The sequence below is a fragment of the Neovison vison genome, chromosome 9 (assembly GCF_020171115.1).
Source record: "Neovison vison isolate M4711 chromosome 9, ASM_NN_V1, whole genome shotgun sequence".
NCBI lineage: Eukaryota > Metazoa > Chordata > Mammalia > Carnivora > Mustelidae > Neogale > Neogale vison.
Window position 1 is genome coordinate 84,952,515 of NC_058099.1, and position 13,515 is coordinate 84,966,029.

At 43.2% G+C, this 13,515-nt stretch overlaps 1 protein-coding gene across 6 annotated transcripts in view; it reads left to right on the forward strand.

The window, feature by feature from the left end:
* PRUNE2 (prune homolog 2 with BCH domain) overlaps positions 1 to 13,515 on the forward strand; it is a 256,469-nt gene that overhangs the window by 228,439 nt on the left and 14,515 nt on the right. For 4 of the 6 annotated variants that reach the window (XM_044265862.1, XM_044265859.1, XM_044265857.1 and 1 more), the window contains exons 13-17: positions 2,117 to 2,125; positions 4,997 to 5,099; positions 5,737 to 5,868; positions 7,037 to 7,123; positions 12,631 to 12,729. In XM_044265862.1, coding sequence (XP_044121797.1) covers positions 2,117 to 2,125; positions 4,997 to 5,099; positions 5,737 to 5,868; positions 7,037 to 7,123; positions 12,631 to 12,729 — 430 coding nt within the window. The remainder of the gene's footprint in view (positions 1 to 2,116; positions 2,126 to 4,996; positions 5,100 to 5,736; positions 5,869 to 7,036; positions 7,124 to 12,630; positions 12,730 to 13,515) is intronic. The other 2 variants (XM_044265860.1, XM_044265858.1) reach the window with 1 other exon arrangement.

A 13,515-nucleotide genomic window follows, 5' to 3' on the forward strand; every position in this document is an offset into this window, starting at 1 on the left:
AGCACAAGCAACACATTTAATGTTGGCAACTTCAGAAAACGGCTTTTTTATTTATTTTTCTGCTGCATGCGCTCCTTTCCTGCAGGCTTGAGGCTCCACCCTAAACACTCAGCTGTTCCAGAAAAAGCGTAAGCTGACAAGGCAATTGTTGTTTCCTCAGGGAAATAAGCATCTTGGTGCTGCATTAAACCCATAGCTTTTGTTTTCTAACGAGCCGAAGGACATTTTCCTTTTTTCAGTCAAATTTCCCTCCACCAGCCGATTTTCCATTTTCCACCCGTGCATTGCTCCCTCCACGTAAGTATCAGCATCGGGCCAGGGACCCCCACCTTGAGAGCAAAAGAAAAATGCCCGTAGGTACCCCTGGCCGTGACCTTCCTTTGCCTTGGCTCACGCTTTGTGACCTGAAATGGTAATATGGCCCCATGATAGCCGCTGTGCGGCTGGAGACAGTTCCCTCTAAGGGAGACTTTTCCATAGCCCCACAGAATGAGAGCTGGCCTGCTCTTGCTCAAGCGGACAGACCCCGGGCCCCGGAGTCGACCCTTTCATCTTCATGACAAAAACCACAACCTGAACATCATCCTGGATCTTCCCAGAAGCTCACCCCTCCTTAGCACCACCCATCGGCTATTTTTGGTTTGTTTGCTTTTTGGAATTAAAAAGAAAACAAAACAGAGGCCGACTATAAAAGTAGCCTGTGCCCATTCAAAAGAGAAGGTCAAAAACTCGAGGAAAAGTCGAAGGAAATCTGAGTCATCTGGTGATAGTTCGCATCAATGTTTGCCACTCGGGTCTATGTGAAGACCCCCTTCATTGTGAAGAAGGGACCTCATGGCTTCCCCGTTTCCTGGAGGCACCTGCTTGTTCCTCCAACCAGGGTGAAAGCGGGTGGGTTGGGGGGGGGGTGGGTTGAGCCCATCCATCCCCTGATCTGGTGCCCAAATCAGAAAAGAGTGATTATCATCAACACACTGGGGTCAAAACCAAGCCACTGCTTCTGCCTCCCACACTCTTTGTGACGATCCCGCCCACCCCTCAAGGATAACCTGGTTTGCTGTGCCCTGCCTCCCGGCCACCCCCTCCCTGGCATCCGCTCCCCTCCCCCTCCATTCTGTGTCCGCGAGCTCAGTTTTGTCCGTGTGACTGTCCAGCTTGTGTGGAAGCAAAGGCCGCCTTCCTCTTCCCAGCTGTGCCCCCGCCTTCTCCAGGCGCTGGCCTGCATGAGTGTCCCTCAGGCTGTATCTACCCACCCGGGCGGCATGGGAGCCAGATGCCCCCTCCTCCCACCCCCTGAGCAGCTTTTGTGCTGGGTAGACAAAGACTCTGACTTCGGAATTTGCCAAAGCTCAGCCTGCTGTGTTGGAAGCTGACGCCACTTTCTTAGGCTTTAGTGGTCCTCAGGCAGTCCTCCGCAGAGACCAGTCCACTGCGTTGGTGATCCTGGCTTCTGACGCTTCCGACGAGCAGCTAGGAAGGAGCGCGTCCTCGTGGGCATGGGTCTCATCTGGGTGTCTGGCATTTTGCTCTGATGAGGTTTTCCCACTGAGGCCAACAGGAAAGGGACAGTAGCACTGTGCCCTGTGCATCGTGACTGCAAGACGGGGTTGGTGAAAATCGCTGCCTCACTTGACTACAAAGCCAGGCTCTGCCAAGCGTCCCTGCCAGTTGGGAACAGGCATGAGAGCCGTGCGGGGACACATAATCAGCCTTTGGCTTTAGTGACCTCAATAGGAGCTGTTGTAAGAGACCTTGTGTGCAATATAGAAGAACAGGGTTCAAGACTTGTTTTTGCCGCTAATTACTCTGTGACCTTGGTACATGACCTAACTTCTGGGGCCTCGACTACTTCATCGGTCAAAAGAGGGTGATCTCAAAGCCCATGTCACCTCCTATGAGCCCATGAGCAATATTCCTGTTATCTGCCTCCATAAAAGAACAAAGAGAGGTCTGGGTGGGTTTGGTGGAGGATAGTGTGGGGTCACGTGGAGGCCAGAAACTGGCTTTTTGGACCTTGGAACGGAGGATGCGTTTAAATAACCTAGGATGGTCACACCAAAGCATTATAATGAGAAGTTTCCTTTCTTGTTTCTTTACTTCTCTTATTTCATTATAGGAGATTCAGGTAACTTCTCCGCAGTGTTCCCGGACAAATGGCCCCGGAAAGAATGAGGCGAAGAATTGCAGGCTGGTGTGTGTGTGTGTATGTGTTGGTTGCGACTGTGACATCTTCCCTTCTCTCTCCATTCCATTTGCTGGCCAGCAAACTTGTGTTACGTCCCTTTCCTCTCTGTTCTGCCTCAGGTAAGGTTTGCATCACCGCCGCAGAGGGTCTCACGAGGCCCCGGGGTGGGATCGCGCATGCACCCCTGCACTCACACCCCGAACTCACCTCCTGGTCACTGAGCAGAGAGTCAGGTGAAATACGTGTTTAAAAAAAAAACAAAACTTCAGATGAATTACTCAGCTGCTGGAAGCCAACTTCTCCTGAGTGAGCTGCATATTTATCACAGACATTGGCTTAGCTGACCCCCTTGAAGGCAGCTGTGAAGAAATCCACGAAGAAATCTTTTTCTTCTAGTTCCTTCTGATCTCTTACGTCTTACCTCCTCCTGTTCCCTTCCTCTGTCTTTTGCCTCTTCCTCCCTTCCTATAGCTCCTCTGCCCAAAAGCACAAAAATCCACCCTCATTTGTCAACTTCAGGAAGTTTTCTAGAAAGAGGCTTTCCTGACGGAGATAATGACCAGTGACCAATGAAGTGGCGAGCTGATCGTTCAGTATTCCTTCGATCACGTGACCCTGAACGAACGTGACACCCCAGCGCTCCAAGGACAGGCACATTGAAACAAAAAGCTGAAATGCCATTTAATGACTTCTGAAGTACTGTTTGTAAACCTCAGACAGTCCTTTAAAAAAAAAAAAAAATTTCTTAGGAATTCTCCAGAAACAGAAAAAGAAATCAAAGTAGCTGAGTGGTCATGATCTTGAAATTACCTTGACACCCTGGGGCCAGGCAGCTCCGGCTACAAAGATGCTTTTGAAAGGATGCTTCTCTACTCGTTCTTTAGTTGGATTCATTACGTCCCTCATCTCCTTGAATGGACCTGGTCCTTGTCATTGTGCTGAGTCTGAATTGCGTCCCTTTGTGGTATTAGCCTTAGCAGAGCGAAGTCACCTTACCCTTTGTGGATTTCATTCGGTGATGAATCTTCTTAAATGCAGTCATTTGGTCTGATAATCCATAGGGAAGCGACCCCAGTCCGGGTTTGCAAAAACGCGTCAGGTGTAGACTTACTAGGTAGCATCTTCTAAGACATAGAGTGTAAACACTGTGCACAACCGCCTCAGATGAGTCACACACACAAACCCGTAATTGGATGTATTTTTAGTTGGTATCACTCTTCCCCCACCTCTTCTGTGGTAGTGTCGTGCTCTCTGTCGTTGTAGAGAACAGCTTATTAAACTGCTTTTCAAGAGTTAAGCCCATCCAAGCCCCTATCCGGCCGGTAGTTTACTGCCGTGTAATCACCAGAGGGGTATTTAGAGTCCTGGAAAAAAAAAAAAAAATGAAACGCACTGAGTTCTGATCAGGCTGGCGGGTGTGTCCTGTCCGCCTCCTCAGAGCTCTAAGGCAATCTCTGCTTAATCATCCTGAAATCCAGAACTGAGTTATAGGACAGAAATGCCAAGTGCTGAAAAAGGGATATTAAAAAAAATAAAAACACAGTGGGGCACCTGGGTGGCTCAGTCGGTGAAGTGGCTGACTCTTGACTTCGGTTCAGGTCTTGATCTCAGGGTCGTGAGATCAAGCCCGGTGGCCGGGCTCAGCGCTGAGCGAGGCGCCTGCTTAGGATTTTCTCTCTCTCCCTCTGCCCCTCCCCCAATTGGTGCGCATGCAATTGCGTGCGCGCTCTCTCTCTCTCTCAAATAAATAAATAAATAAATAAATAAATAAATAGAAAGAAAGAAAGGAAAGAAAGAAAGAAAATGGTGCATTGCTTCCATTTTTAAGCCTGAAAGACATGTGCGATTCCATGCATTACCTTTTGGGATTTGACCAACAGCTGCCCTGAGTTTCAAAGATGAGCTCTAAGGGAAAACAGCGCTTAAAGAATGGGACAGAGCTTTCAGATGTGCAGAAAGTATCCTGAGAGGTCCCTACATTTTCCTTGACTCTTAGGAGTTCCATCCTTGCCTTTTATCTTCCCAGCACCAAAAGCAAGTAGACCTCCACCTCCGCTCCCTGTCCATGTTATCAGGAAGAAATTCTCAAGTTTTCCCCAAAGCGTATAGTTTCATAAAACTCAAAGAGAGGTCAGCTTTAACCAGGCTCTTCTTACGAGTTTGTTCCTTTTTAAAAAGACAGGGCTCTGAATTTTTAGGCCTGGCCAAAACTTTCCGTGTGTGCCTGCAGTATCTGTTGAATCCGGAGACCCTAGGGATGCTACAGGCGAGTAAACCAGTCCTCAAAAATCAAAATAAAGGTGCTTCCTTCTCAGCCCACAAGTCTGTGGTCACTGGAGTACATGCCTCTGATTATATTGTGGTTCGGTGACTAAACTTTCCCTTTAAATTAGCCAGAGTCTAAAACTAAAAAAAGCTGAAGAGAATCAAACAGAACCCCTCGGCCAGTAAAGGACAGAAGTATTATATAAATTAGAAATCTGTAAGTCAAAATTCCCATCCTTTGGTAGGTTGAGTGTTTGTATTTTCTGTTCATGACAATGTGCAACACATAATTGTCCATAATAAGTGGATATACTATTGCAAATATATTCACACTGTATATGTAAGACTATAGAACATACGCCTTACGGAAAAGTAAGTTTATGTGTTTATACCTATGGAAGTATAGTGTACGAAATACTCAAAGATTATACCTATTACATCTATTTACACACACTTGTCAAGGCTTCCAGATTTGTCCTTTAGGTTAAATTTTACCTTATTAAGAGCTTTCAGCCGGTTACAAATGTCTTTTTGTTTGTCCCCCAGGCTACTATGGGGACGGCCTAAATGCCATCATTGTGTTTGCTGCCTGTTTTCTGCCAGACAGCAGTCGGGCGGATTACCACTATGTCATGGAAAATCTTTTCCTGTGAGTGATACTTCTGACAAAGTGCTTGGAGTGAATGTCTGGGGCATGTCATGTCAGATAGAGCATCTTTAAGAAGAGGAGACAGAGGATGTAGAATATTCTCAGCCTTTGATGAAAAGTCAATGAAATCTCTGTCAAGGAATATTACTCAAGAGGCTAAAACCTTTAAAAGAACTCTTTGGTCAGCAGAATGAGTTGAAAACAAAACAAAACACAGTTTTGCCTGCGCTCTAAAATTCTGTAACATTTCCTTGGGGTAAAGTGTTACTTTTGTTCCTTGATAAGATGTTCTTGTTGAGGCTGATGATAACCTAGATTCATTTATGTCATTCACTTGGGCCCTTGGTGTATGATAACATTGTCGATATTTTTGAAATTTAGGCTCTAACCCACACATTTTTTTAGTGTACCTGCATTTAAAAAAAAAAAAAAGATAACCGTACAAATAAATGAGCAATGCTCACTCTCAGAGAGATAATCTTAGGAAACTGCAATCTTTTCAAGGTAAAGAGGTAATAAGCACAACCATTGTTCAATGTCATACTCCCTATTATTTAAAAGTCCTATAATTAGAGTATAAATAAGATGACTGTTTCACGTGGGAAATGAAAACACTCCTCTTCCTTCCTGTGATCAGATATGTAATAAGTACTTTAGAGCTGATGGTAGCTGAGGACTATATGATCGTGTACTTGAACGGAGCAACCCCAAGACGGAAGATGCCAGGGCTGGGCTGGATGAAGAAATGCTACCAGATGATTGACAGGCGGTATGTGGGCTCCAGTATTTAATCCCTGTTTTGACTTCCTCGGTAACTCCCATTTCTAATTCCCGGTCATCTACCAAGAATGTGATCACGTTTTAGGAATACTCAATTGTGCAGATAGTGAATTATAAATGTATAAAAATATTAAGAGACGTGTCCCTCGATGGCCCAAATCTGAAATAAATCCAGATTTTGTTGGATGTTGTCATCTCAAACCTGATGACCAAGTCTATTCTAAATTTTTGTAGATGTTTGTAGGGAACATCTCTTGGCCACAGGGACGTGCGATTTATGCTGGTAAGCCAGTTTCACGTGACAAGTTTCAAGTTTCGCCACAAGTTTCACTTGACCTTGATACCGTTTCTGTGTCTGGGGACTGTTTTGGTTTGGGCAACGGTCATACTCTTATTTCATTATTCGCTGATCATTCAAGTTAACCACTAGTCCGTTTGGTGCCTTGGTGCACCTTTTCCCCAAGATGCTTTACTTCCATCGGTACTGGCTCAACTAGAACAAAATATGTTATATTCCCAACCACAGGAAAATTGTCATAAACCTACAAACTTAACGGTGTCTCTGATAAGGGTGGCATGTGCTTAGATGTGGCTCCTTGCATGATCTTATATTAATGAAGGTCCATCTACTGATCTAAACATTTATAAAGTAGCATTGCTAATGTTGAAAAGCATGCCCAAATGTTAAGAATGTCAAAATGGTAACCTGAAGGCTGGATAACTACATGATACACTGTCAGTTGTTTCATAATACAAAGAAGACACCAAGGCTTCATCTGTCCAATTAACTGGCTAAGTTGCTGGTAAGAGTGTGCTCTTTTCAAAATAGTAAAGATAATGCTGGCAAAAATGAAAAGCATTGTTAAGCAAAAATATACCACGATAGTTCTACATTTAAGCACTCTGGAAATACGACCGTTCTATTTTTATGTGGATTCCTATGGGAACATGAGGTTGGCATCATACAAGTTACAAATGGGATCTCAGAAAGTATTTTTTAATTAATCATGGTCATTCTGTACCTTCCCATCAGGTAATAGTAACTTACCTAGAACTCTCTAATAGTAAAATATTCTTATTTGGGGATATACTTTCTGTTTTAACTCCTGCTAGAAATGGGTTATGAGTAATTCTTTTAACTTTTTTTAAAAAAACAGGTTGCGGAAGAATTTGAAATCATTCATCATTGTTCATCCATCTTGGTTCATCAGAACAATCCTTGCTGTGACACGACCTTTTATAAGGTATGTTGTTATAGGAAAAGTAGAGGTGCTACTAGTGGTTTTCTAAAATATGTCATAAATATGAATTCATAAACTGAGGTAGTATTTAGGAAGACATATTTTGCCTCTGGCTTTCCTAGAAAGATATTTTGGACTAGCTAGCAAGAAACCTTAAGTAAGAATGAGCATTATTTTATTATAATGACTAATTTTCACCAATATCACAAAACATTACCTCTTTATTACTTGCTATAACACAGATGAAGTGGTGGGAATTCCATGCCACATTCCAGATGGGTACAGAAGACCTTTAAAGTGAGTGGTATTTTGTAGAGAATAGAAAAGGCAGAATCACACAATAATGGAAAATAAAGACAAACCAAGGACAGAATCAGAAGCAATGGCTGTCCTGATTCTTCTTCTTCTGAACAAATATCATGTAGGCCAGCAAACTTAGGGAAAGAGGCTGGGCAGCCATTTTGAGAGCTTGTTTTGATGTCCTATGAAGATTCTTGGTTCCATGAATAGTTATTCACCATCTCTGTTGTATTAGATACCATATAACCTTACATTTTGGGGAAGTAAAGAAAAATAAAACACGCCTCATAATGTGGTAACATTTGGAACAGCTAAGGACACCTGGGTGGCTCAGTCTATTAAGCGGCTGCCTGGGGCTCGGGTCATGATCCCAGAGTCCTGGGATCGAGCCCCGCATCAGGCTCCTTGCTCAGCAGGGAGTCTGCTTCCTCCTCTCTCTGCCTGCCACTCTGCCTGCTTGTGTTCACACTTTCTCTCTCTCTCTCTCTCTCTCTGACAAATAAATAAATAAATAAAAATCTTTTTTTAAAAAAAAAAAAAGACTTGGAACAGCTAAATGAAAGGGACAGTATGTATTCCCTAGAGCGCTTTCGGATAAAATACAGTCTTACCCAACATCCGGATGCAGAATAGATCAATTGAAAGTTTTCTGTTTCAGAGTTACTAATGAATTTCTAAGAAACACTCTGATCACTTCTGGAAAAAAAAAAAAAAAAAAACAACTGAAAGCTTAAAAACTTCATTTTTTACGTAGAATTTCCTGTGCCTTCCAGATCCATCCTTTTGTTCACTGGGCATTTACTGAGATACAGCATTTCTGTCTTCTACTGCCAACAATTGAGAGACATCATTCAACCTAGTTTCCCTCTGGCAAAGTTTAGTTCTTTACCATACTGTGTTCAATTGCTTTTAGTATATGTGCTGCCAAAGCAAGCTCTGTTCAGTTGCTTTTAAAAATGATATGAAATATGTAAGGCATACAAAAAAACATTTATTTTAGTAATAGACGATGCTTTGATAGGGGTGTAGGAATCAATGCACACTGAAGAATTATAAAAAGTTTAATGGTGGAGTTTAATGGTGGAGCCTGGGTGGTTCTGTGGGTTAAGCCTCTTGCCTTCAGCTCAGGTCATGATCTCAGGGTCCTGGGATCGAGCCCTACATGAGGCTCTTTGCTCAGGCAGGAGCCTGTTTCCTCCTCTCTCTCTGCCTGCCTCTCTGCCTACTTGTGACCTCTCTCTCTCTGTCAAATAAATAAATAAAATATTAAAAAATAAAGTTTAATGGTGGAAGCCTGGCTGGCTCAGTCAGTAGAGCATGTGACTCTTAACTCAGGATTGTAAGTTCAAGTCCCACCTTGGATGTTAAGATTACTTAAAAATAGAAAAAAAAATTTTTGAGTTTAATGGGTTAAAAAAAGAAAACATTAGTGTTTGTATTCATTCACTGACATCTATGTAATAGTCTGGGCGTTATAGCTATAATACAAATAAGTTTCTTGATAAATAACCAAATATTTCTGTAAGAATACCAAAAATAATTATTTATTATTTGAATTATTATTATTTATATGTATGAAGCTCCCTTCAATATTATTTATTGAATTATTTATTTATTGAAGGGAGCTTCAAGATAATAAGTCTAGCAACAATAATAAAATTACAGCAAATAGTATCGTGGTAAATTACAGAAAACAGTGGCTTACATTTATCAAGTATTTGCAGGCATTATTTCATTTACTTATAGCAACTGTCCTCGGAAGCAGGGCCTGTTTGCTGTTTCCTTTATATAGGAAACCTCCCTGAGGTTTAGGAAGGTCAGGTAAATTGTCTACAGCAAGAGCAAGCCAACCCGTTGTGTGAGGGATCGGATGGTACACATTTTAGGTTGTGTGAGCCATCTGGTCTCAGTCACGGCTGCTCAGCTCCTATGCTCGGTCAAAAGCAGTCACGGGCAGCGTGTAGATAAGGAAGTGTGGCTGTCTTCCAGGCCACCGTGATACAGGAACACTGAAATTGAATTTCTTAAAAATTTTTACATGCCATAAGGTAGTCTTATTTTGATATTTTTTCAAATATTTTTTAAAAATGTAAAAACCATTCGTAGCTGGAGAACTGCAAAAAAACAGTCAGCAAGCTGGCTTTGGCCCATGGGCTATAGTTTGCCAACCCCAGGTCTAATGTAATAAAGACTCGGGCTTTGAACCCAATTGTCCGCCTCCCTGTAAAGAAAACACATTTCAAACATTTAAACATTGTACCCTACGGGGGGGGGGCGCCTGGGTGGCTCAGCTGGTTAGGCAACTGCCTTTGGCTCAGGTCATGATCCTGGAGTCCTGGGTTCGAGTCCCACATCGGGCTCCCAGCTCCATGGGGAGTCTGCTTCTCCCTCTGACCTCCCCTCTCATGCTCTCTCACTCTGCTTCTCGCTCAAATAAATAATATAAAATTAAAACAACAACATTGTAGCCTACAGTCTCATCCTGTGAGACCCTCCTTGAGGACCCCCCTGCGAGTTGGTCTGTATCAGCTCAGCCAATTCTTAGACCTGAAAAAAGAAGTCACTAAGATGTATTCTAGGTCTTTCCCTATGATAGAAGTAGATGGGAAATTCTTTTTTTTTAAATGTGAAGTGGAGATTGAGAGATTCATTGGCTCCGTTGCTGTCCTCAGGAAGCTCAGGGCAGTTGGCATAGGCAGACAGGGGGGCAGTTACAGTGCAGGGTACCACTGAAGCAGGATGGGCATGTAGCTCAGGGCGCAGGTGAGTCCGGGGTAATGGGGAGAGTAGATGAGAGTCTGCATCAAGAGAGGCGTTCCAGAAGAATGAGCCATCAGGGTGAGCTTTGAAGAACCAAGTGGACTGGCTAGCTGACCCCAGGTAGAACCACAGGACTGATTAGCTGAACCCAGGCAGAACAGACAGGAACAGACACACCAAGGAGACAATATGGCGTGTTTGGAGAGCTGTACATTCTAGTGAACATTACCCTGGAGCTGGAGGCTCCCCCTGCCCCCCACACCGTCTTTTATCAGAACCTGAGTTTAGCTCAGAACGTCCAGAGGAAGGAAGAGGCCTCACACAGCAAGTGGTGTGTGTTCACCCACGACTTATCAGCCTACAGGTGACTGTGTGGAGACAAAGTTCTTCACAAGTCACAGCCAGTGGCCCAGGGTCAAGCTGCAAGTACATGTGAAAGAGAAACAGAGAAACGACCCTGCAGTTGCTTCCTTCTAGAATTCACAGTCGTTGAATGGAGAGGGAGGGGCAGACGGCTCAGCAAGGTCAGTAGACGGGGAGGCCTTTTCGTAGGGAACTCTTCAAGAAAGTTCAGGGCTTGGTCAAGTTCCCTTTCGAGTGGAATGATCCATTTTAAAAATTAGTTTGCAATAGTACACAAATGCCTTCTTCTTATAAAACACCCAATCACGGGTGCCTGGGTGGCTCCGTTGGTTAAGTGACTGCCTTCAGCTCAGGACATGCTCCCTGAATCTCAGATTGAGTCCCACATCGGACTCCCAGCTCCATGGGGAGTCTGCTTCTCCCTCTGACCTTTTCCCTCTCATGCTCTCTCTCACTCTCTTTCTCTCTCAAATAAATAAATAAAATCTTTTTTAAAAATCCAATTATTAAGGATAAGATCAAGTTTTTCCTTCAACAACAACCAGTTCCTGTTCCTCCCTCCCTTCCCAGAGGCAAATTCCTAGATCAGTGTCAGCGGTATTTCATGTTGTTTTCTGTACATGTACACACTTCTAACATAATGTTTAGATGAGAGCTGTTTGTAATTCAGATTCAGCTACAGAACATGTTTTTGAACACTGGAACATCTGGCATGAACTCTCCAGCTAAAACTTAAAAGAAGAAAAAAAACTAACAATATTTAAGCTAAAACCTTAAGAAGTAAATGAGTTTACATATACTTTAAAAACAGATCAACCTTGGTAAATTCTGAAAGAACCAATGACAAAAATTTTTGCTTGGTAAAAACAAATAAGCAAACAAAGCCAAACAAACCATAAGCCAATGACTATGGAGAGTGGCAGGAGCCCACCGGGCGCCTTGCGATGTATGGTTATGAGTGTAGACCCTGGGCGGGGGATGGGTGAAATCAGTGATGGGGAGTAAGGAGCGCGGGTATTTTCGATGAACCCCGGGTGATGTATGGAAGCGTGAATCTCTCTATCTATAGTACACCTGAAATGAATTTAACACTGTAGGTTAAAGAACTGGAACTAAAAGAAAAACTTAAAAAAAAAAAAAAAATGAGTGTAGACTCCAGTCAAACTGCCCGGGTTTGAATCCAGCCTCTACCACTTACAGAAGGTGAGACCTTGAGCAAACACTTAACTAATTCCCTGTGTCTCGAGTTTCCTTATCTTTAAAAACAAAATAATGGGATGCCTGGCTGACTCAGTAGAGCATGTGACTCTTGATCTCAAGATTGTGAGTTCAAGTTCAGCCCTATGTGCAGCAGAGTTTAATTAAAATAAATGAAAAAGGGACGCCTGGGTGGCTCAGTTGGTTGGACGACTGCCTTCGGCTCAGGGCGTGATCCTGGAGTCCCGGGATCGAGTCCCACATCAGGCTCCCAGCTCCATGGGGAGTCTGCTTCGCTCTCTGACCTTCTCCTCACTCATGGTCTCTCTCACTGTCTCTCTCTCTCAAATAAATAAATAAAATCTTAAAAAAAATAAAATAAAATAAATGAAAAAGAATTTAAAAAGACCACCGGGAGCATCTTTTTAAAAGACAGAGAAGAAGGGGCACCTGGGTGGCTCAGTGGATTAAAGCCTCTGCCTTCAGCTCAGGTCATGATCCCAGGATCCTGGGATCGAGCCCCACATCAGGCTCTCTGCTTGGTGGGGAGCCTGCTTTGCCCCCTCTCTCTCTCCACCTGCCTCTCTGCCCACTTATGATCTCTCTGTCGAATAAATACATTTTAAAAATCTTTAAAAAAAAAAAGAGAGAGAGACAGAAAAAGAATAGCATCTCCGTCATTGGGCTATAAGAAGAAATCAGTGAGTTAATAAATATAAACCACTTAAAACAGTATCTGGCATGTTGTAGCTACTCAAATATGTAGTCTTTCTTTATCGTAACTGCTGAGCCAAGGTGTTGCATTTTTCAGGATTTGCAAGAAGCAATAGCCTTAGGGGGGATGTAGTAGCCACTAATGGTATCTTTTTTCTTTTCTTTTCTCTTTTTAGTTCAAAATTCAGCAGTAAAATTAAATATGTCAATAGCTTATCAGAACTCAGTGAGCTGATCCCAATGGATTGTATCCATATTCCAGAAAGCATCATCAAGTAAGTCTGGATGGTTTCCAAGATTTGGTAAGAAATACTGCATGTTTGGAGAGGGAGGTTGGGAAAGAACTTTGTGGAATACTAGGAAAATGACATGATCTTCTATTTAAAATATATATTAAGTGTGTTCCAATAGATAGAGATTTTTTTTTTTCTCATAGCCTGTAGAGAACTGTTCTAGTCTTTCAGATCCTTTCACACAGTCTTCTCTGGGGGTTATTGATTTTTGCTCACTTCACCTTGAATTTTGCTACCATTTTGGGGACGGCGTGAAGTTAACATTCATCCGTGAACCTGTCACCTGTGTCTCCCACTCTCACAGACACCGCTGGGTCTGAGCATTGCTTTGGTTTCTGTATCGCCTTAGAGAAAGGAACGTACCCACGTGACCCTGGGAAAAGGGGAGGGGGGAGGCTACCGTTTTCCTGTTTTGCCCTACATCCTTTTCCTTCACGGTTCCCTTCAGGTGAAAGGTAAGGCAGAGTGGTAGGTGGCGTGGTTAGGGAGGACCCCTTCCTCAGGACAGGGTACTGTAGCTGCCGCCTCTCGGGAACAAGCATGGAGACTGAAGGTCGCTGAATCATGCTGTGAAAATAGTAAGTAACCACTTATTACCAACCACTTGGAGCTGAGACTTAAAAATAGGGATACTGACAAATGAACCCTCCTTTTGGTTCATTGTTGCAAAGAACCATTGTTTACTGTGGATCATGCTTTTCTTCCACTGTGTCTGATTCACTCATTTTTTTTTATTTGCTTAAAAATGGGAGGAATTTAACCATGAGC